This window comes from Stenella coeruleoalba (genome assembly GCF_951394435.1).
Source record: "Stenella coeruleoalba genome assembly, chromosome: 6".
In the NCBI taxonomy this organism is placed as follows: domain Eukaryota; kingdom Metazoa; phylum Chordata; class Mammalia; order Artiodactyla; family Delphinidae; genus Stenella; species Stenella coeruleoalba.
Window position 1 is genome coordinate 58,958,671 of NC_137151.1, and position 24,060 is coordinate 58,982,730.

The 24,060-nt window shown below is 36.9% G+C and overlaps 1 protein-coding gene across 1 annotated transcript in view; it reads right to left on the reverse strand.

Moving 5' to 3' along the window:
- Nucleotides 1–206: 206 nt before the first annotated feature.
- IFIH1 (interferon induced with helicase C domain 1) overlaps nucleotides 207–24,060 on the reverse strand; it is a 55,863-nt gene continuing 32,009 nt past the window's right edge. Inside the window, exons 5-16 of the mRNA XM_079924109.1 lie at nucleotides 23,411–23,631; nucleotides 15,976–16,186; nucleotides 14,700–14,917; nucleotides 13,422–13,538; nucleotides 10,889–11,012; nucleotides 10,089–10,361; nucleotides 8,547–8,806; nucleotides 5,969–6,118; nucleotides 4,993–5,154; nucleotides 1,537–1,727; nucleotides 974–1,067; nucleotides 207–583 (exon numbers count right to left, since the gene is read on the reverse strand). Coding sequence (XP_079780235.1) covers nucleotides 404–583; nucleotides 974–1,067; nucleotides 1,537–1,727; nucleotides 4,993–5,154; nucleotides 5,969–6,118; nucleotides 8,547–8,806; nucleotides 10,089–10,361; nucleotides 10,889–11,012; nucleotides 13,422–13,538; nucleotides 14,700–14,917; nucleotides 15,976–16,186; nucleotides 23,411–23,631 — 2,201 coding nt within the window. The 3' untranslated portion in view covers nucleotides 207–403. The remainder of the gene's footprint in view (nucleotides 584–973; nucleotides 1,068–1,536; nucleotides 1,728–4,992; nucleotides 5,155–5,968; nucleotides 6,119–8,546; nucleotides 8,807–10,088; nucleotides 10,362–10,888; nucleotides 11,013–13,421; nucleotides 13,539–14,699; nucleotides 14,918–15,975; nucleotides 16,187–23,410; nucleotides 23,632–24,060) is intronic.

A 24,060-nucleotide genomic window follows, 5' to 3' on the forward strand; every position in this document is an offset into this window, starting at 1 on the left:
GCAATAGAAAGCTAATAAAAGCAAAGGCAGATAATACCATAACCATTTCACCAACAAGGAGACTAATTCAGAAAGATGAACGGATTTGCTTAATTTTATTCTTAAAATTAGTGACAGGACTGAGATTAGTACCTCAGATCCACATTTATACCCGAGCATTCTTTCCACTGTACTATAATGCTCCACACTAATGAGTTTTACTGGTAGCTTTTCTTTACCTCTGCCCACTAACAAGGTAGAAATTGAAAGTATAAGATATTGTCTTCTTGCATACAGCTCAACACAGAGTAAAGCAATGATTTTTATTAATTCTCACATCAGTTCTGTAGTATAATGAAAACAATCATCAAAATCATGTTAAATGTTAAGTTGATAATATTTTAAAAGAATCTTGAATCAAATGTCAATCTTCATCACTAAACAAACAATATTCTGAATAGTTAAGATCGGGAAATGTTATTGGTAATTCTACCCACTTTTTGTATTGTTTCCTAGGTAAATTATTTTTGAAAACGACTACAAAATTCTTTATTTTGAGACAAGGCAAATCTAGGCCTTTGTGCACCATCATCGTTCCCCAAGCCTGGAAAACAAAAGAGAGAACAAGAGGAAAAATTAAATGCACATTCATGGACTCCCCTGGTGGCACAGTGGTTAAGAATCCACCTACCAATGCAGGACACACAGGTTCGATCCCTGGTCTCAGAAGATCCCACATGCCCTGTGAGCCAACTACTGAGCCCGCGAGCCACAACTACTGAAGCCCGCGCACCTAGAGCCTGTGCTCCGCAACAAGAGAAGCCACCGCAATGAGAAGCCCGCACACTGCAACGAAGAGTAGCCCTCCCCCGTGCACAGCAACGAAGACCCAATGCAGCCAAAGATAAATATATAATTTTTTTTTAAGAAAAGCACATTCAGTTAAGAATTCCTTTCGGCCAAAGTAAAATTAAGCCCACAGCAATTTACTTACTTGGCCACATTCTTTGCAGATTATCTCTCCATTTGTTTGATAGTCAGCAAACTTTGTTTGCAGTGCTTTGTTTCCTCTCACAATGTACAGTTTCCTAAAATTATCAAGGAATCAGAATCACCCCTGAGAATTCACACAGGACCAGTATGCAGCACATGGTACGCATTGCTGGGCTTGCCACTTGTCCACATGCGTGCACCAGCCAGCACCTCATCCCTTCTTCCAGATCAGCAGGCACCTCTCAAGGGGTATGTGGCCTTTTGTAGCTTCTTTCAAGTCTGCTGATTACTTTAACTAGACTTAAGTTGTTCAAGAAGTTGAGAACAAATATGAGCATTCACAAACTGATGTGCCTTGGATGAAAGTGGCTTTCACTTCTCCTTTCCTGCCCCAGTGCATATATTTGAAAACTGTACACGAAATAGGGTTTATAATTTGGGGGCTGAGAAAGGAAAGTTCTGAAAAATAATGAATCTCATTTGTACTATTTTGGAAGAACATTTACAGTACAACCTGCTTCATCCCTTATAAAGAAATTTAAAATTAAGTCTTCCTGGACTTACTTGAACTCTGGTGTCATACTGACATGGTGCATCTTTTCAATTACGTGGATATCTTCTCCAGAGCAGGCTAGCACATTACAGTTTTTACAGAGAAAACTTATTAATGATGGGTTGTCCTTGAATTGCTTTGCAATACTTCTCTTGATTTTCATTTTCTTTTCCAATATACTTTGCATCTGTAATTCCAAAATCTGCATCAAGAAAAGAATATTCAATGTGGTCTTTTTCATCGTTTCACTGAAGTAAGTCTCCTGGAATTCAGAGATCTTAGACAGTTATGAAAATGTACACTTGACTCATGAAATTCTATACTTGGTCTAGAAATAGAAGTAATGAGGTGATGGCCCCCAAAGAACTTAGTATAGAATCTTCTCCTGTAATCACAGAAATATGGAATCCTCAGGTGTTCAGAACACAGCCCATTCCATTTTAGAAAAGTTCTGTTGTGAGAAAGTCTTTGGCAATATTAAAAAAAAAAAAAAAATCTCTCTAAGCCCCACCTCCGTTAGTTTTAATTCTGTCTCATAAAATAAGTCTAATTTTTCTTCCACATGGAGTCTCTTTAAAGAACTAAACACTGTTACTTCATCACCCTTAGTCGTTTCTTATCCATGATAAGCCCCCGGTTTCTTTCATTTTTCTTCATATGTTGTAATTTCCAGACTCTTAGCTATCTTTATCTCCTCCATACATTTGTGACAGAAAATACTAGTTTCCCACTCAGCAGCCATTCTTCATAGGAACAGAACTACAATTTTATTCTGAGTGGAAATATGCCAGCTAAATGAGGACATTTCCAAGCCAGTGGCCTTTGAGACATAAGAAGATGTTGAGTGAAATTTCCAGGAAAGTTCCTTAAGTATCAGATAGTTGGCATGGGCACTGTTGCCTTTTCCATCTTGCTCTTCCTTCCTTCTTAGAGTGAACATGCAGCAGCTGAAATTCTAAAAGCTTTGACCTTGAGAATGGAAGCCAAATAATAAAAGGGCAGAGAAGAGAGACAGAGGAGTTTTGGCTTCCTCATGACGTCATGGAGCGATTGTATGGGTCTAGATTGCCCACTGCCCACATTCTTTATATGAGAGAATAAGTCCTTAAATTTTTCTATCCCCCATTCTGTGGCTAGTAGAGAAACGTATCAATATTTCATAACAGAGAAAATATAGGTTGTGAGAGATATAAAACTTAGGTAGGGACTGGCCATTTCTCATACCTATACAATTTCACAATAGAAAACCTAGTTCTCAAATAATTTACCTCCAAACTAAACCTCTCAGAGATGACAAATTTATATTAAGTTGTGGAGGAAGCCATTGTTTTCCTTAAGATCGAAGGAAAGTTTTCAGTAAAAGTAAACTACCAGTGCTGAGGAGCAAAGCTGAATGGCCCATCTCTTTGGCTCTCGCCTCTGTGTTTTAGACCTTGATTTGAGGCAGCCATATTTAGCACAGAAAAGAGAACAAAACCTTGCAAGTGAGCCTGCAGGCTATGACATAGTTTAATCAGACAAGTATGAAGACTAATTTCCCATGTAAATTATAACAATGTAATGAATTGAAGTATTCTGTTCTTTAAAAGTTTAATTAGGTTGTTCTTGCAAGCTATTTACAGGTCAGGGAGCTGGTGCAAAGATGATTTGGCATACAGGAACAGATACATGTGGGCAATTAAGAAACAACTATGAGCTTGACAGAAAAAAAGGCAGCAAAACTGAGGTCAGTGTTTGGAAATGTAATCAGGACACCGGAAACCAAAAGAGTAGCTCTAAACTAGTAAAGAATATGAAACAATTAGAGGGGCAAAAAGAGAAAATAAATCATAACAAATATATGGGAGGCACAGCTATGATCAAAGCCCAAATAAAATGTAAAAATGTGGCAAATGTTGTTGGGTGAAGGCCAGGGAACATGTTTAACACCTTCAACTTGCTCCCAGAAGTCTGATTTGATTGAAGAAGCTTTTGGTTATGTATAAACTCAGTATAGGACATGGAAAATAAACCTCCCCTTATGTGTCAACTCTCACCATTGATTAGTGGTTGCCTGAAAGTTGTGTTGAGGAAGTTCTTAAATCAGAAGAAAGGAGTGCTTTGACCTGGTGGCAATGGGTGCTGGGGGCTTTGTACAGAGTAGTGGTGGCATATACCCCACGCCATTGTCATCCCTTCTCTGGGGTTGTCTACCTGGAGTAGTTTCAGGAGAGTAGGTCTCTTAGCCAAAGGAGACCTAAAAATATAGTCCATTCCAGGGCCCCCAAAGGGACTGGGTCTCTTTCTAGAGATTATCTGGAAAAATGTGACTCATAAACTCCAGAGATGGTTCTAGAGTTTATACAGAACAACAGGTCTTGAAATATCAACCTTTGAAAACATCCCACTTGACTGATCTATTTAGGACTTTAAATGTAAAACAATAACTTTCCAGGGGTATTATATGGCCACAAATGTTTGATCTGACGCCACAAAATGTTTGGTTTGCCTTATATTTAAAGGGGTTTTAAAATATAAATTCATGTAGAAACCTGGCCAGGAAACCTTGGAGTTGGTTATAGCAATGCACACCAATTTGAAAGCATCCCTTTTGTGAAACTCTATTTAGGGTAGAGCCAATTCCAATGTTAAGAAACTAACATTCACACCCATATGCAAGGGTGTGAATTTTCTTCTAAATGGATTGTTTGCTATTATAGTAGTTACAGTCTTTAATTCAGTGGTATGGGGGATTTCCTGAAATACTGTAGAACTACATTCTTCCTTCACTGCATTCCTCTCACAACTCAAATGACTCCATGTTAGTAAACTGAGATGCAGCTAGATGATATATGATGTATTTTCTTACCATTCAGGGTTAGCCTCAATGTCTCTCCCTCTAAGAAGCCTTTCCCAAACACCAAACCTAAAGTGCTCATCTAGAAGCTTGTTTCACATTGTCCTGTTCTAATTCTCCAGCTCTTCTTTCCATTCGATGTATAAGTTGCCTTATTTCTGTTTATTGTTTCCCCTCCTCAAATCTCACCATGTACGTACTCGAATATAAGTTTCATGCAGCAGGGGTCTATCTGCGTTGCTTGCCGCTATGTTCTGTTTCTACAATGTTGCCTGACACACAGTAGGCAGTTCACAGATATTTCTGGAATGAAAAAATTGTGCCTGTACCGATTAGACCCGACCAAAATGACCAGGTGTGGTTGAACGAGTGAGTTGCACTAGTCTTTCTGGATTAGGGACAACCTAAATTTATATTATCAAAGTTTATAGAACGGCTCCCTGACAATTTCTGCCCACCATGGATCTTGATTCTTTGTATGTGAATCTGGACTCAGCACAGCTCATCAAACTGGAATTTATAATTCAGCACAGTTTCTGTCTGGAGACTTAGCCACAGAGATAATCAATGGTAACCACAGGCAGCCATTTTCAAGGGAAAACCAAAATTCAGAGCTGGCCCAAAACAATACCTTACGAGCATACTCCTCTGGTTTCATATTTTGAACACGATCTATAGCTTTATACATCATTTTCTCTCGGAAATCATTAACTGTCTCACGTTCAATAACTCCTGAGCCTCTTTGGGCAACCAGGACGTAGGTGCTCTCGTCAGCTCTGGCTCGACCACGACTCTGAGAACAGAAAGAAATCAAGTCAATGAAGGACTATGCCTTGCTGTGAATGCTCCCATTTTTGTCCTGGAATGATATTCACTGCTCAGTCTCCCAGTCCTCCAATGATCCCTCTATTCTCTGTAAAGTTAATTATTTTTCATTCTTTATTAGTCTGCTATTTCAAACTCAAAATGCACCTTAATGCAGAAAAAATGTTCTAGAATGAGGGTGGTTAAGTCCCCACACCAGCCCTCAAAAGCCTCAATAACACAAGACTGTCCTGTCCCGCCTTTCTGTTCCCCGGGGCACCCCTCTCAAACCCTGTGAACCATCATCAGTGGTTTGGGCTGGGGAAGTCCCACTGCCCCCCACCTCGCAGGAGGGATGAATGGGGACAAGGGCATCTCTGACCTTGCCACCAGACCTGTGGAGAATGCTGCCCTATTCCTGGCATCCTACCTTCAACGTTGAGCACGTATTTCCATGAAAACATGCTCAACATGGTGATACATTTCTATAGTCTTCTGTATAAAGTGATAATATTTAGGTACATTTTCAGTAAAAGAAAATGTTATGGCCTTGCCCAGGAACCTCACTATCAACTCTAATATCATCCTCATGAAAAATGCATTCTGAGTAGTGAGGCACTGAATAACACATGGACCCCTGAAATCCAAGTATTTCTTAATTTGGTGGCTGTCTGGTTATCTGGTTGATTTCTATTTTCGTAGGAAAACATATATTTTTAAAACTATGTGTGCTGTTTTACTAAAAGAAAACAAAACAAGAACACAAAATCAAAAATTAACATAATTGAGGTATTTGAATGTACCTGGACCATGGCTATTTCGTTAGTGACGAGACCATAACGGATAACGATATTACATTCTTTAATATCCAGACCTTCTTCTGCCACTGTGGTAGCGATAAGCAGATTTATTTTTCCCGTGCGAAATTTACTAATGACTTCTTTTTGTTCATTCTGAAGAAACATTTTAGTAAATTAAATGTTGTAACACTAAACACATTAAAATCTTCTAATTAGGAAAAGAAATATTAAATTGCAACTGGTCAGTGTAAATTAAAGAATTAAATCATACACGGATTTGCTGCCATCTGTTTTTGGCATTGAACAAAGACGTGATGGTGAGACAACATTTGAATTCCAATCTGGGATTACTATACAATGACAAAAATATTTCCATCCTCCAGTCTGGAGGTGGGAAGGCCATCATTTATGCCAAGGAAATAAATTGATGGGTGACTTGGGAGGAAGAAAGGAGATGCTTTCAGTTGAGAAGAGGATACAGCAATGAGAAACTAAAATAGGCTTTGCTTTTTACTATTGATACATTAATTTCAGACTCTTTAACAGAGGATAAGATGCAGTGACAGTTTTAAAGATATAGCTGGATTTTGAGTCACAGAGAAAATACACACGGTATACTGCATTTGGTCATTTTAAGAGACATTCAAGCAAAAAAAAAAAAAAAAAAGAAACATTCCTGGAAGAAACTGAAAACATTGGCTGCCTCCATTGAGGGGAGCTGGGAGACTGGAGGACAGTGGTACATCCTGTACCTTATTAATTTTGAAAGAGGTAAATATATTATCTGTTCAAAAGGATATAAATAAAAATGAAAGATGTTATTAAAAACATAATTAAAACAGCTATATTTGTGGAAAAATCTGAATTTTGAAAGTTAATGTAGGTAAAGAAATCAAATATGCACTCTGGCCCTTGCATAGGAGGAATGATTGAGCATAATTCTAGCTCGACGTGGCCAGTAGAGTTTTATTTTCATAACCATTCTTATCAAAGCTGTTGGTCCAGTGGCCTTTGGTGCACATTCACCCTATCTTTTGCCCCCAAACATTAAACAAAAATACACCTGTCAGACAAACGTATGTTCTCCTATTCCCATCCCTTTCTTTTCAGAGGCAGCATGTCAGGTGTCTTTATTTGACTCCTAACTGCTGGAGAATCCTGCAGAAAGATCGCTCTCCAGTCTTCTCTGATAATTTCTCCGTCTTGCACTCATATCCACTGATAAAAACTTACATGTTTTTGGATTTTAGCAGATGTTTTTGCCTTCATTCACAGGAGTAACTTTAAAAAGGAAAATTTCAGACACAGTGTCAGACCCTCAAATCATATCACATAGATGCTTAACTCCTCTTCCAATGAGTCCAGCTCAGTTTACAGGTGAGGATGTGGGGAGTGAGGAAGGGGGCATGTTCTAAATTTTGGCATGCAGCCACCAAGTCTGAAATGGATAAGGAGCAAAAACTAGCTTTGAATGCATACCTTCCATTTGTACCCCATCTCTTTTCAAAGAGGAGCTGAGGCCACATAAAATCAAAGTCTTAACACTAAAGCTAATAGAATAAAAACTTAAAAACAGGACCAAAAATGAAAGCGTATAGGTATATTACTTGCAAGGATTAACACATAGGCTGAGAAAATGAACTTCAATTTTACCTGTGAGTTTCCTGGAAGCTAGGGCAAAAAGGGAAACATATTAAGTAAACCAGCTCTCATCATAAAAAAGGATGTAAACTCCTTACCCAACAAGGAGTTTGTTTTTTGAAAGAAAACAGTGCATTCTCTGGCATAAACTTTAGAGGCAACTTTAACATGAGTACATGTAGAGAGTATACTGAGAGTTATGGTAAACAATTTCAAGAATGACTATTTTTCAGCAAACATTAAAACAGATTTAATTTGCTCCAGTGGACCAAATGATGATGAGCATAACAGAACTGAAGTGTCCCCTTGTCCAGCAAGACTGAGGACCAATATGACTTCAGAACATTTTACTCTAACAAGCTATCCTGGTTTCACCCATGCTTATAATCTCTATGACTGTCTTTTTTTCTCTCCCAAGTGTTTTTTTAATACTGTGCACAAAAGTAGTATAATGAATTGAAAACAAAACAAAACAAATCTTAAAAAGGAAAAGAAAATCTCTCATAGTCCCAAATCTCTAACACATCAAATGTCTTAATTTTTCCAAATTCCCTTAAAGATCTCATTCTATGCAAACATATTTTACATAATTCTAATTATAATGCACACATTTTTGTGGGAATTTGATTTTTCCACTTGATATTATATTGCAATTGTTTTCCCATTTTGTTACTAAGTTTAAATGTCAATCATTTTTTGCAAAGGAAACTCAATCTAGAAAGTTCCTCCAAGACTGTGGAAAAAATGATTCCTAGAACAACGGTTAGCCTATCAAATACCACAGATTGATTGCTATTAAACAATCTTCTTTCAAGAACAAGTGTTTCATTCCATTAAAGTATTGGTGGGTTGGTGGGAAGATTGATGAACAAAAGACTACAACTAAACTGGGAAGGGAAATAACGGCATAAGGAAAAAAAATCCAAAAGGATGTTTTCACCTGTGTCATGGGCTTGAACTCACTGCTGTGTCCAGCTCCAATCAGATGGTGGGCTTTGACTCCTACTTCTGCAAATTTTTCATTTTCAGTAATCCACTGGGAAAGGGCGTATGCACTTTGTCGTGTTTTTGTGAAAATTATTCCTCGTGCTGATTCCTCGGCCCTTGTATATTGTTCCATTATGGTGTTTCTCAATTTGGTCAGCTTTTCATTTTCATGTTCTGGGTTTACAGCCAGCTTTTTCAACATTTTCTTATTTTCTTTAAGAAATAATTAGTTTATTTATTTTCTTTTTTATTGAAGTATATACTTGATTTACAATGTTGTGTTAGTTTCGGGTGTACGGTAAAGTGATTCAGTTATATATACATAAGTATTATATATATTCTTTTTCAGATTCTTTTCCATTATGGTTTATTACAAGATATTGAATATGATATTACAAGATATTGAATATAGTTCCCTGTGATACACTGTAGGACCTTGTCACTCATCTATTTTATAAATAGTGGTTTGTATATGCTCATCCCAAACTCCCAATTTATCCCTCTCCCACTACCTTTCCCCTTTGGTAACCATAAGTTTGTTTTCTATGTCTGTGAGTCTGTTTCTGTTTTATAAATAAGTTCCTTTGTAGCATATTTGAGATTCCACATATAAGTGGTATCATATAATTATTTGTCTTTCTGTCTGACTTACTTCACTTAGTATGATAATCTCTAGGTCCATCCATGTTGCTGCAAATGGCATTTTTTTCATTCTTTTTTATGGCTGAGTAGTATTCCATTATCTATATATATCTATATCTATCTATCTATCTATCTATACCACATCTTTTGTATCCATTCATCTATTGATGGACTTTTAGGTTTCTTCCATGTCTTGGCTATTATAAATAGTCCTGCTATGATTGCAGTGTTTGCATCTTTCAGAATTAGAGTTTTCTCTGGATATATGCCCAGGAGTGGGATTGCTGGATCATATAGTAACTCTATTTTTAGATTTTTGAGGAGCTTCCATATTGTTCTCCATAGTGGCTGCACCAATTTACATTTCCACCAGCAGTGTAGGAGGACTCTCTTTTCTCCACACCCTCTCCAGCATTTACTATTTGTAGACTTTTTAATGATGGCCATTCTGACTGCGTGAGGTGATACCTCATTACAGTTTTGATTTGCAAGAAATAATTAGTTTAAATTAGTAAAATATGTGAATAACTGGAAGATTTTATATAATGAAGTACTAAGATGTTCAACTACAGTTAGTCTTGTGCCATATCTAATAATTAGGCTAGTCTTTAATATAAATTTATTGCAGTCATCTTGACAATAAAACCAGATGACCAAATGATTAATTATGATCATACAGCTCATGGCTACTTAATCCCATCAATCAGAAATAGCCCCAATATGAAGGGGATTTCTTCTTTCACAATGAAAGATTATTTTAAGAGGGACTTTTGGAGAGCTCTTGAGAAGCAGTGGGTTCATGCTAAAGAGGTAAATGCATAAGACCATGCAAAAATGTTACACTGATTCTTACCCCAAAATAAAGTCATGAGAAATTCATCTGTCTCATCCAGCGTCAAAGGTTTCTTTTCATCACCTGCATCTCCATCATCATCACCATCATCATCACTCTCATCACTGTCATCTCCTAGGACTGCAAACTTCTTTTCTTTCTCATCATTGTAGAAAGTTTCAAGGTGATTATATGCATCAATCATTCGGATTGTATCATTAATTTGTAGGGCCTCATTGTACTTCCTCAGATGTTCTGCACAAACACGATCTTTGCGATTTCCTTCTCTTGCAGCTATGAAAAATACGTTATGTGGAGTGAAATAATGATAGAACACCCCCTCAACTGTGCTGTGGACTTGAATATGTTTATGATACTGACTCGAAAATAGGCTTCACCATGTTTTTGAAATGAGCAAATTAAGGCTCAAAACGTGCCATGAGCACTAAAAGGGGGCAAGTTTTTTGACTCCTAGACTTGCTACTTGTATTCTGCATCAGCAAGAAAACATACTTGACTCATGCTGACTCAGAGGAATGGCATGAAAAACATATTGTTTGCGTTTGCATTTGGAAACAGAGATACTAATATTTATCTTAATATTTTAAATATACAATAAGTGAAAGACTCTGGAGATAAAGAGAAAATGAATTGGTGCCTCTTTCCTTAGATAAGGAATTAGAACGTGTTTATCCCTGTCCTACTCAGAACACAGAAATTCCATTGCCTATTACACTTACTTTCGGTTTGCTTGGGAATATGTGATCTGGAATCATGGCATAAGCATGGGATAAATTGTGTTATGTCAAAACCCAAATTACCTTGTTTTTCCATTTGAATGAGCCATTGTTCATAGGGTTGAGTTCCAAAATCTGACATTGGACTAATTTGGCAAAAACTTTGAATCTTTGTCATTATTTCTAGAAGTTTATCTTTAAATGGATCCTAAAAACAAATTATACACTTATTCTTACATGTTTATATTGCTGAATGAATAACATTATCTTTGTTAAAATAATCTCCATGTTATAACAAATTTGATTCAGAATCTTTGTCTAGACAAAGTAACAAGTCACTCTGATCACCTCTTTGTACACTGATTTTTTTATCAGCTTCTCTTCTACTTCCAGCCTCGAGCCACACCACACCAATACCAGGTATCCCTGCTGGAATTTCCAATTTAAAAGTTTACAAAAATAAAATTAATGAATGATATACACTTTGAATGCTAATAGTAATTTTAAAAATATATATTAAAGTAATGCACCAATTATTTAGAAAGCTTGTAATTTAATTTAGAAAGCATTCCTTTTTGAAGAACTGGTTTCAGTATTATTTCTACCAAAATAAAAAGTTAAAAGGTAGAGTTTTGAAAAAAGCCAGACACAGAAGAGTACATACTATAGGATTTCATTTATATAAAGTGCAAAAGCAGTCAAAAGCCATCTTTGGTGTTAGAAGTCAGGATAGTAGTTATCCCACGGCGGGTGGGTGACTGGAGGGGAGAATGCGATGTTTTGAGGGTTGTGGCAGTGTTCTGTCTCTTGATCTGGATTTTTCTTTTTTTGGCCGCACTGCGCAGCATGTGGGATCTTAGTTCTCCAGGAATCGAACCGGAGCCCCCCTGTATTGGAAGGGCAGAGTCTTAACTACTGGACCACCAGGGAAGTCCCTTGATCTGGATTTTGGTTATACAGGTGTGTTCAGCTTATGAAAATACAGCAATCTGTACACTTACGAGTTTGAACTTTTCTGTACGTGTGTTATGCTTCAATAAAAAGTATAACCAAAGTTAATTAAGTTAAAAGGTAAGATGGCAAATTCTTTTAAAATATACCCTGAGGGGACTTCCCTGGTGGTTCAGTAGGTAAGACTCTGCACTCCCAATGCAGGGGCCCCGGGTCTGATCCCTGTTCGGGGAACTAGATCCCACATGCATCCCTCATGCATGCCGCAACTAAGAGTCCGCATGCTGCAACTAGGAAGTCCGCATGCCGCAAACAAGAAGTCTGCGTGCCGCCACTGGGAGCTGGCACAGCCAAAATAAATAAATTAATTAATTAATTAAAAAATAAATAAATAAAATAAAATATACTCGGAGGATGTTGTGGATTTTTTTTTTAGACTGAAGGTCAAATATATTCATTATCACATACATATAAATGAGATAAACATACCAATTAAAAGGTAAAATGCTGTGAGATTTAAAACTCAGGTATGTCCTACATACAAGAATCAAACATTTATAACATTCTCAAAATGAAAAAATAATATACAAGAGATAAATTATATAGGAGAACAGATTAATAACTATTACTTTGCTCTTTTATTGAGATATAATTGACATATGATGCTATATTAGTTTTTTTTTACATCACTTTTTTTTTTCACACACGCACACTGTATTTTATTTTTACAAGAGATAAATAAACTGACACCAAGCATTGTAAATGGATGACCACAGATGTTGTGGATTTTTTTTAATGATTACGATTAGAAACATGCATTTAAACTTATCACATAAAACTGAATAAGTAACAAAAAGTGAAGAAAAATAAAGTACATTCAAATGTGCTACTTCAGCTGGAATAGATAGTGCTGTTTTTCAGAATTTCCAAAAAAGAATGACCTATGGCAATTGGTTGCTAACGTTAGTTCAGTTCCTACATTTCAAACACAATGTTATCTGTTATGCATAATTCAACATCCTTATGAGGTAGATTTGCAAAGATTACACTTATTATCAAGTACACACAGCTAAAATTTATGATGCTTTTTATATTTTACAAAAGAAAGTACTGACATAATGTACTGGTTATAATGTTCAAACTGACTCTCAGTTGGTTTTTATAATCAGTGAAGGTGTTCATCACAAAAATACCATTAAATTAAATATTTCACTGCTTTACTGTAAGTATTTTCATAAGAAAGTAAATGTGTCAGGTAGGTAGGATTCCCATTATCATTGCCAACTGTAATCTGTTACCTCTCTTCAATGTCAGGAAATCAATTCTGGAATTCATCAAGAAAGTAAAAAGAATAAAAGAAACTATGGTGATCTCTCTAGTTTAGCCTTACAACCCTCCTCATCCCCTCCGCCACCCCTACCCCATCGTGGCTCATATGCAGTCAACCAACCACTGAGCTACTCTTCATATAAACTAGAAAGCTGAACGAAGAATTGAAGAGAGACTTCACAGCAGTGCTTTGTTGCCCAATATCAATAAAAAAGGAATAACACTGTAACTTTTTTGCTAAAAATTTAAAATAACATTCTTCACAGGGTCAGTATAAATAATCTTTGCATCGTTCAGTTGTGAACCATCAAATGAATATAAAAATTTAAGCACATACTTCTTTGGTGTCATCTGCGATTACGAACTTTTTACATGGCTCCTTTATTTGGTCTTTAAGTTGATCCGTATTTTCTTTCACGGTTTTAATGGTAAATGCATCAAGATTGGCACATATCTGAAAAAGAGACATTTTTCAATATTCAAATACTTTTCCCTTTCAATTGATTCAATGTAGAATTCTTTCTCATGTAAGAAGTAAGTAGCATGATTTGCTAAACATAGCATTTTAGTATTGCTTTACTGTGGATCTGACTAACCAAAAACATTTATTCTGATAGATTAAAAAAAGAACTTCTAAATCAAGTTGGTGAAAAATTCCAGAAAAAAAAAGTATTTATTTTCATTCCTTACATTCCATTTTCCAGCTGGAAAAATTGACAAGGAGAGAGTACAGAAAATTGCAGAGATGGGAAGAGAATGGTTATGAGCTAACCATATTACATGAGGCATTTTAAAGGTCATCTTGACATCCATGGATCATATTACCACTTTCTTCTACATATAAAAGCGGGCAGTGCAAAGACAGGAGCAGCCAGAGCCCATGTGCCTGGATGTGGATTGGAGTTAGTCCTTAATGCTAGTAATAAATTATATGTTGGAACCAATAATTGTGCTCTTGTCTACTCTACGATTTTTACTGACCTCAACTTAAAGGGACTTAACATACAAATGCAATGCCTTGGTGCCAACATACTTTGTGAGTTACTCTGAATTCATTCAATGCTTGAGATCAACAATAGTACTTTATGTGTTGTTACCATTTGGGGGCAGTTGACAAGAAATACACCTTTAATTAAAGGTTCTCATATCTCCATTTTCCTATTTAATTTGAACTGCCCAGAATCCGAGTATCACACAGAACAAAAAAAGGCACAGAAGAAAATATACAATTTAGAAACTCAGGGAATGTGTATAAAAATTAGAAACTTTCATAGTTTATGCATATTTCTATATCAAGTAGATCATTAAGTTTAACAATAGGGGTAGATATTTAAAAGAAGGTATTTCATTTGTCCCAATTTTTCACTAATTACGTTTGCTTTCCACAATTTTTTTGATATTGTTCTGTGTCATAGTTGTTTATTAAGGTACTTACTGTTTTGTAGAAGATTGAGTGTATTTACTTTGAAGTGTATAGATTTCACTTAAGTGATGATCATGGAATACCATCTTTCATGCGCGCCATGGCACTTGGACTTGATCTTACCCAAGAAGCACTGGCATTTCCTTTAACTTTGGTTTTCTTGGTTATGCATAAAGTTAATGATTTACTTACTTTTAAAATGTGTTCTTCAGCTTTGGCTTGCTTTCTGGCCCCTCCAACACCTGGTGATGCTGTCAGTCCCAGTATCTGAGGTAAGGGAATCACTGGTTTGTCTTCTTTCTCAAGTCTGTTGTTTTTCAACTTCTGGTTCAAATAACGCCTCATGATGTTATTATAGACTTCTTCTTTGTTGGTGTGATGGCATTCATCAATAATGATGAGAGAAAAGTCTTAAAAGAAAATTCAAATGGTTCATTTGTCCATCTTGGCAAGGTACAGTGTAAAAGTACCTTTAAGCTAGGAAACTGAGCAGCCAAGCACCTTTCACCTTTTAAGGGGAAATGTAACTATCCTAGCCACCTGTATATACAGATGTTTGTGTATATTAATCATGAAACTATCCCTGTTAGACACTATCCCCACTTAATAGATGAGTTTTAGAAAATTTATAGATCTAAAAAGTGTTACGGGATGGACTTCAAACCCTGGCTTATTCCTCAAAACTCTCAGGATTACATTTTTGTTCTTTAAAAAATATTTAATTTTAAGTTGGTGAATTTTATTTTCATTCTATCAAATGAAAAACATGATTTAAAAAGGAATAATTTTACCTTGTTTTAACATTGCATTTAATTATTATGATTATATATACTTCTTTCCTTACCTCTCTCCTACCTTTTCTTCCCATCCCCCACAAAATAGAAAGGATTGTATTTATTCTATGGAGAAGAAGGCATATCTTACAGGATCCACTAATATGTAAAAAGAACTTGTCGGTAATTAAAAATACGGAGTGAATGAAAAGTCCAGTAAGTGTTTGATTTAATAATTATATTCTTATGCAGAATAAAGTGATCTAATTAAAAACGTACCCAACTTTTTGTTTGCTTCCCTAAGGAAGAAGGGTTTGAATGAAAACTTAAGCAATGGAAGACAATCTAAATCAAAATTATCAAGTGGGAGGTTAGGGTTAGCAGATGTAAGCTTTTATACCTAGAATGGATAAACAACAAGATCCTACTGTACAGCACAGAGAACTATATTCAATAACCTACGATAAACGATAATGGAAAAGAATATAAAAATGAATGTATTATATGTAGAAATGAATCATTTTGCTGTACAGCAGAAATTAATACATTGTAAATCAAGTATACATCAATTAAAATTGACAAAAAATAATAAATCAAAATTAATCAACATTTTAAAAATTATGTAACTAATACAGCCTCTGTTACTACCTTTAGTATTACTAATTCTTTTTACAAAAATAAACATTTCAACCAACCTGACAACTGTACACCATCATCTTCGCCTTCTTCTGAGTTTAAAAGGGAGTTTTCAAGGATTTGAGCTGTACTGATAATAACATCATGAGACTTGACAACTTTTGGAAATGTTATTTTCAATTGGGTATCACCACTTAATCTAGTAACATGATACCATTTCTTCAAAAATGGTTCGAACTCTTTGCGGAAGAGCTGTTCAACTAATGGTACCTTTAAAAATGCCAAAGTTAAAAAGAGAGAAAGAGCATTGTCAAACAAAAGGAGTACTGCTCAAAGGCCTACTATGTGTCGAGCATTAACAGAGGTGTTTGCGTTATCAGTTAATTAGGTGTAACAACCTATCCATCATTCCATTCATTCACGTGTCAATAAGTATTTATTGAATGTCTATTAGGTGTAGACATTGTGTCTGGGACACAAAGATGTTTAAATTATGGTTCACAACTGTCAGGAACTCATTCTAGCTGAGCACATGGACCAAGAATCAACAAAACAAAACAAATTATCACAACACAATGTGATCATTCTTCCATGGAAACACACAGAAAGTGACAGCAAAATGGAAGAAGCAACTGACCCCTCAAAAGAGGGGTTTAGGAGGAATTTTAATCTTGTAAACCATGGGTCAGTGAAGAGATAAACTGAAACTAAGGCTGAATAAGAAATAAATTTTGAGATTGTAAAACAGGGTCAAGCTATAAAGGGCTATGAACACCAAGCAGAGTACTTTAAATTTTGTATAACAGTTCATAGGACCCTTATGAATTGTTCTGTAGAGTTATTTTTTGGGAATCAGGCCAGAGGCAACCTGCCTAAGGAATTGGAGGAAGCAGAAAACCAAAGGTGAAGAGGCAAGACATTGCCTAAGGGAAAGGATGGCGGTGAAAGGATGGACTGCTGGACTAGCTTTGGTGGCTGAGAAAGAACAAAATAGCAGGTTCCTTAAAAAATAAAAATTCAGTAACCATATGATTCAGCAATCCCACTCCTGGGTGTATATCTGGAAAAGATGAAAACCCTAATTTGAAAAGACACATGCACTCCAGTGTTCATAGCAGCATTATTTACAATAGCCAAGACATGGAAGCAACCTAAATGTCCATTGACAGATGAATGGATAAAGAAGATTCGGTATATATACACAATGGAATATTACTCAGCCATAAAAGAGAATTAAATAACGCCACTTGCAGCAACATGGATGGACCTGGAGATTATCCTACTAAGTGAAGTAAGTCAGACAGAGAAAGACAACTATTATATGGTATCACTTATATGAGGAATCTTTAAAAATGATACAAATGAACTTATTTACAAAATAGAAATAGACTCACAGACATAGAAAACAAACTTATGGGAGTTCCCTAGTGACCTAGTGGTTAGGATTCCGGCCTTTCACTGCCATGGCCGAGGTTCAATCCCTGGTCGGGGAACTGAGATCCCACAAGCTGCATGGTGCAGTCAAAAAGAAAAAAAAAAAGAAAAAGAAACAAACTTATGATTACCAAAGGGGAAAGGCGGGGGAGGCATAAATTGGGAATTTGGGATTAACAGATACACACTACTATATATAAAATAGATAAATAATAAGGACCTACTGTATAGAACAGGGAACTATGTTCAATATCTTGTAATAACCTATAGTGGAAAAGAATCTGAAAAAGAGTATATATAATATATATATATATATATATATAAAAATTGAAGCACTGTGTTGTACACCTGAAACACTGTAAATCAATTATACTTCAATTAAAAAACAAAACAAAAACAAAAACACCAAATCAGTGAAAACTCTTTCAGAGAGGCTGTCCAGTGAGTGCGTTGGCACTGAGGTGACTCCACCTGATTTTTGACTCACAGTATTTTCACGTTTGCTAACAGGTCAAAGTGCAAATCTCCATGAAGACCCTGACCTGCAGGACCATCACCCTGGAGGAGGAACCCAGTGATTTCATGGAGGATATAAGTGAAAGCTAAAATCCAGAATAAAGAAGGCATCCCCACTGGCCAGCAGAGCTCCTCTCTACAGGCAAGCAGATGGAAGATAGCCCCACTCTATCTGACTACAACTTCCAGAAAACATTGCCCTTGCACCTGCTCCTCTGTTGGAGGGGTGGCTGTCAATTCTTCAGTCTTTCATTCACAATGCCCAAATGATGGCATTACTCTTTGTTCTACCCCAATTTACACTTAGAAATTACCAGCTTCGGTAATAGCTGAACCTGTTCAAAGTGTTAATAAAGGTTTTGTTGCATGTAGGGAAAGAAAGAGCTGACTCTCTGTATGTTGTAGTGCCTGCTGAAGGTGGCTGAGTTGACACCTCAAGGCTACACATCACTAGTCATTCAGAATAGCTCCTATACTGGGGAAAGGAATAACCAGGCCATCTTGAAGGTAATATCCTAGGAGAATTTGTACAATGGAAGCCCAGGAGCGTACAGTGTGGCAAATAGAGTTGGCAGGAAGAGTTTCAAGGCCAAACATCAAAGAATGTGCATATACTCCTCATAATTTAATTACCTGATAATGTGATCAGTGGTTATCTTTCTGCAAGGTATGCATTATTCTTTTTTTTTTTTTTTTTTTTTTACCTGAGATGAACTCCACTTATGTGAAAAATAAGGGCTGGCTGATCCTCCTGGCTGGAGAGAACCGTGTAGGAAGAACACATCTTTGTATTATTATTTAGTAGAAATGTTGAGGGCTTCTAAGAGTGAATGTGGAGGGGAGGAAGGGTTAAATGGAATCCATGAATTCCAAGGAAACAAAGTGAATCAATAACCAAGTTTGGTAAGTGAAAGAGCATAACACAGGGTAGAAAGAGAAATTTTCAGTTAGTGGTTCCCGCCTACCCACCCACCTCCAACCCCAAAGTGAAGTCTCTTGTCTACTTGCCACAAAATCAATTCAGAGATTTGGAAAATACAGACTCCTGAGCCCCACCCAAGAACTACTTAATCTAGGGACCGACCATCTCTGGGGACTGAGTCTTAAAGCTTGTGCTTCTTTTTTTTTTTTTTAATTAATTTATTTATTTATTTATTTTTGGCTGCATTAGGTCTTTGTTGCTGCGCGTGGGCTTTCTCTAGTTGCCGCGAGCAGGGGCTGCTCTTCGTTGCGGTGCGCAGGCTTCTCATTGCGGTGGCTTCTCTTTTTGCAGAGCACGGTCTCTAGGCGCGCGGGCTTCAGCAGTTGTGGCTTGCGGGCTCTACAGCACAGGCTCAGTAGTTGTGGAGCATGGCTTAGTTGCTCCGTGGCATGTGGGCTTTTCCCGGACCAGGACTCGAACCCGTGTCCCCTGCATTGGCAGATGGATTCTTAACCACTGAGCCACCAGGGAAGCGGAAGTTTGCCCTTTTATGAAGCTTCCAATATGACATTTAGTTCTTTTTAAAATTTGAGAACCACAGCTCTTATCTTTCTTCCACAAAGTCATTTCCAATTCACTTTTCTAGAACTATTCTTTTCCTTCTACTTATACAAGAAAGAGGAAATAATCTAAGAAGGAAGTCAGCAAAAAAGATTCTGGGGAAGAGAAGGAAAATTAAATTTAGTGGAGATAGCATGCTCCAGAGGAGAGAAAGTGAGCTCTGAAAACAACTGCTCCAGCTACTTGCTTATTGTGTGACCTTGGACAAGGCTCTTAATCATCTCGATTTCCACATGAATAAAGTCAGGAAAATATTAACCTGTGGTGGAATTGTTATGAAAATTAAATTAAGTAGAGGCTGACATATTGCCAGTACTCAGAAAACTTCCCTGGTATTTCACCATCCTTTTATTCTAGCAGTGGAGAATGACAGAAGGGAGGACCAGTTCACTTCAGAAGAAAAGCATTCAAGTCTCAGCTCTGCTGCTAATTGGCTGGATGACCCCTGACAGGCCAATCAAAGCCTCAAAGCCTCTGTTTCCTGATTGGTAAAATGGAGATAATTATGGTTACTTCAAAGAATAGCTGTGTGGTTTTAATGAGATAATATAAAGTGTAATACAGTATTTATTATTATATTAATACATATCTCTCATTTCCTAGACTGTAGACTCCTTGAGGGCAGGATCTGCATTTGATTTGTCTTTAAATACTCTCATGTTGTTGAATGATTGAAGAATCTCTATACTATGGAGTGGCATAAAAACCTGAGGTTCTGCCCACGAAGGGTGGGCCGAGATCTTCCAAAGAAGCCGCATCTTCTGGTCTACAGAACAAAAAGACAGTGTCACAGGTGGTAGCAGGTGTTGGAAATCCTGAGACTCACTTTGGGTGGTGTTGACTCCCTACTGAAGGACACAGAGAGAGCCAGATGCAAGCCTGACATGGCTAACTGGGAGGCATGTGGGCCTCTGGGAGCCTTTTCCTGAGGTGTGACAGAGTGCCTGCCAAGACTAATCAAACCCAACTGCTACCCACTTCTGCTGAATCATATGGGGCTGCATTATAGCATCTGAAGGAACCTGGGACTTCTCTCTCATGATGTTGAAGCCCTAGATAGGAAATAGAAAGTCTGGGAACACAGGTGGTGTTTTCATCTTTCCCTGCCTGTAAAGGTGATAGCTTTGGAAAGGATGGAGGGTGATAAAAGTAAATGGTGTTAGGAACAGGATTTCTCCTTCCTAGATCAAGGGTTATAATACCTTGCCATTGGGCCAAATACAGAATGCAGGTTATATTGACTTATTGGGTCTGAGATTACCTGACTCAATCAAAAAGAATTAAAGCTGAAATTAGTTTAAAATTCAAAGAAATGGGATAATAGAGTAAACGATTATGACATAGATGGAAGATCTAGTGGAGGGATTTCTAATAATTCTTAGGGAAAAACAACAGGGAAACAGATCAGGAATTAGACCCATGTCCTTAAATGTCTACACAACAATGCAATGAATATGAGTAACTAATGAGGAGAATTTAACATTTAAACATGGCTGCAAATGTGCATTTGTAAGTATCACCTTGATCCAATGGGACGAAAGATTCGCAACCAGACTACAGCACTGAGAGGATAAGGAGTTATACAAAAAGGAAGGTGCGTGAGATGCATACAAAAACATGAGACCTGAAAAGATCAATCAAGATGAATAATATGAAAAAAATAAATGTAAGTATTTGCATTTAGGCTCAAAATTAACGGCAAAAAAATAACAAGAGAGGCCTAGTTTCACAGATTTTCAAATGAAAAGGAGCTGAGGATTCTTAGGTTATAGAAAACTCCAGATGAATCTGTGGTGCCAAAACTGGTGACAAAGACAAACCCAGTCACGGATCAAATGTCACATCTCATCTCTCCTATACTCTGCACTGAGACTATATCTATAGTATTTTGTCCAGCCCTAGACACTGTGTTTTAACAGGGTTTTAGATAATGTCTGGAAAAGTATGAGCTCTCAGGATGATGAAAAGTCTGGAAACCATGTTATATGAAGAACATATAAAGTAACTGGAAGTATTTATCCCAGGAAACTAAGAGAAAAATCACTTTAGGGTCACATGATGCAAGCCTTCCTTCTCTATGTGAAGGGCTGTCATAAGGCAGAAGAATTAAGGCTCAGCTTACTCTGTATAATCACAGAGGAACGAACGCTAACAAATCAGTGTGTATTCCAGAGAAACATATTTTGATGAATGCAGGTAGGGCTTTCCAGCAGTGACAGTTGTTCAAAGAATGGATTGAGCTGTCTTGTTAGAAGGAGGACCTCCTTGATATGAGAAGTTACTCAGCAGAGGTGAGAGAACCACTCAGCAATGGATAAAAACTGGATCTCGAAGGAGTCTTTCAACTCTAATAGTCTATGATGCGGTGACCCGATGAGGGAAGAAAAGGAAGGTGATGAATCAAAAATAATTCATAGGTTTTGAGGCTATGTGCTTCGGAGGAGGTAATATAACGAACAGAGAGACAGGCAAGTAGGGAACGAGAGCTCTTTGGGAGAGTAGATGAAGGGAATGAGTTTGAGGAAATGGCAGAATGTTCAAATCGTATCAAGAGCATCAGCTTAAGTGGTTTCAAATCCAATTAACTTTGTTCTCTTCTCTGGACCTGGCACTTAAGGCCCTGCTCACTGGTTAAGGAATTCCACTTTATTAGTTATAAAGGAAGAAGGGATGGAAGAAAGAACTAATATTTACTGAGTCACTCTTAGGCTTTAGATAGATTATCTAATTTAAACTTCCAACCCTGTATAGGGTAGTATTCTTTTATTCACTTTACAGATGAGGAAACTAAAGTAAGAGAAGTTAGTGATTTGCCCGAGATCAAATTACTGGTAGGTAGAAATTGTATTAACACCTGGATTTCTTTTATTCCAAAAGATAATATCCTTAATAAAGGAAATACATGAAAAGCTATGGAAAAAAATTCTAACGTATCACCATTACCACACACACACACACACACACACATACACAAAAACTGTTCTAATAGTGGGCATGTAAGAATAAAGGAGCAATCTTTAGGCTTAGCATGTACATACAAAGTACATTTGGAGCTACATGACATAAATCATTAAGATAGTGGATTCTGAGTATGTTTCTTTAGTACTGAAAAGCAGGTTGCAACTAAAAGTTTCAGCATAATAGAAATCCAAAAAATAGAGGAAAGTTACATACATAGTCTATTACTATAATTTCTATAAAGGAGTAAATGAGAATCTAGTTACCATAAGTAATGGGAAAAAAGACTGTTTCTGGTCATGGAAAAGTGTACTCAATTTTACTCCATAAAATGGCAAAGATTAATATCCCCAATTTGCAAATTTATAAATTAATAAACTCTGATGTATCTGAATAAAGCTCAGGTAACTAGATTTTGTTTAAAATGAAGGAGACCTATACCTGTTTATGAAGATAGGCTTCAAAAATCCTAAGATATAAACACTAAAGAAAATCTCAGTTGCATTGAATGATACATGTATATATTTACATATACAAAATATCTGAAAATTATTTATCGATTTAATTTGATATAAATCAGCCAAATATTCACTTAATTTTCTCTTCATCTTCAAACCAAATTGCATATATTCTGAATAAAGAGACTTGCCACTTTTGACTAAGGGTCAGTGGTTAAAGAGACTCTAGAACACAATGTTTAACCCTAGATTCCAGGGATATTTTGAGGTCATTTATGTTCATATGCAGTGATAAATTAGTCCCAGTTCACCTTAAAGAAAATCTGGGTAAAATACTCTTTATACCTCAGTTACAGCCATTTAACTTAATGTTCTGGCTTAAGAGAAAAAAAATCGACTTTAACAGCTAATAACTGAGATATTACATATAGCTGGAAAAGCAAAGATTTAAAATAAATTACTTATTTTGACATTTTTCCTAATTAAACTAAATGTGTGATCCATTGTTACAAATGTCACTATACAAAAGCTTCAGAAAAATAAAATGAAAATAAACCATGTTCTATTTTTGTGCTGTTTGAATACCTTATTGACAAGGACTATAACTTTTCCAAGTTCAGATGCTTTTTTCTTCTTGTCCAAGTGATCCTTGGCAATGTAAACGGCCACTCTGGTTTTCCCACTCCCTGTAGGGAGGCATATAATGATATTCTTCCCCTCCAGGGCTGGCTGGGCCACTTCCAGTTGGTAAGGCCTGAGATGCATTTCTGGCTCAGGGGACGCTCTTGGTACCGCATTCTCTTCATCTGAAGGAGGTGAAAAGGAAGAAAAATAAGGAAATAGGCAACAAAATAACTAAGGCTAGGAGGCCTGAAACTGAACACAAATATTGTGGCTTAAATTCCCTTTCACGTGTGGTCCAAACCAAATTTCTATTTCCTGTACCAAATGCGTGTCAGCTCTCTGCAACTGCAGGATACAACCCAAGCGCTATGGAAGTGGCCTGGGGAGATGGGGGAACAGAGGGAATGAATTAACAGGATGGAGGCCTAGGAAGGGGCAACACAGAAGAGTCTTTTCACAGAGTGGGCAAAGCCAAGTGGAAATGACTGTGGTGCAGACTTGGCAGTTTATGGTTCTTAATGCATCAGACTTGCCATTTCTCTGTGGAACCATTCTGCCCCACTTTTTTCTCTTATCCTTTCCACCAACAGATCAAGAGGAACTGGGAAAGT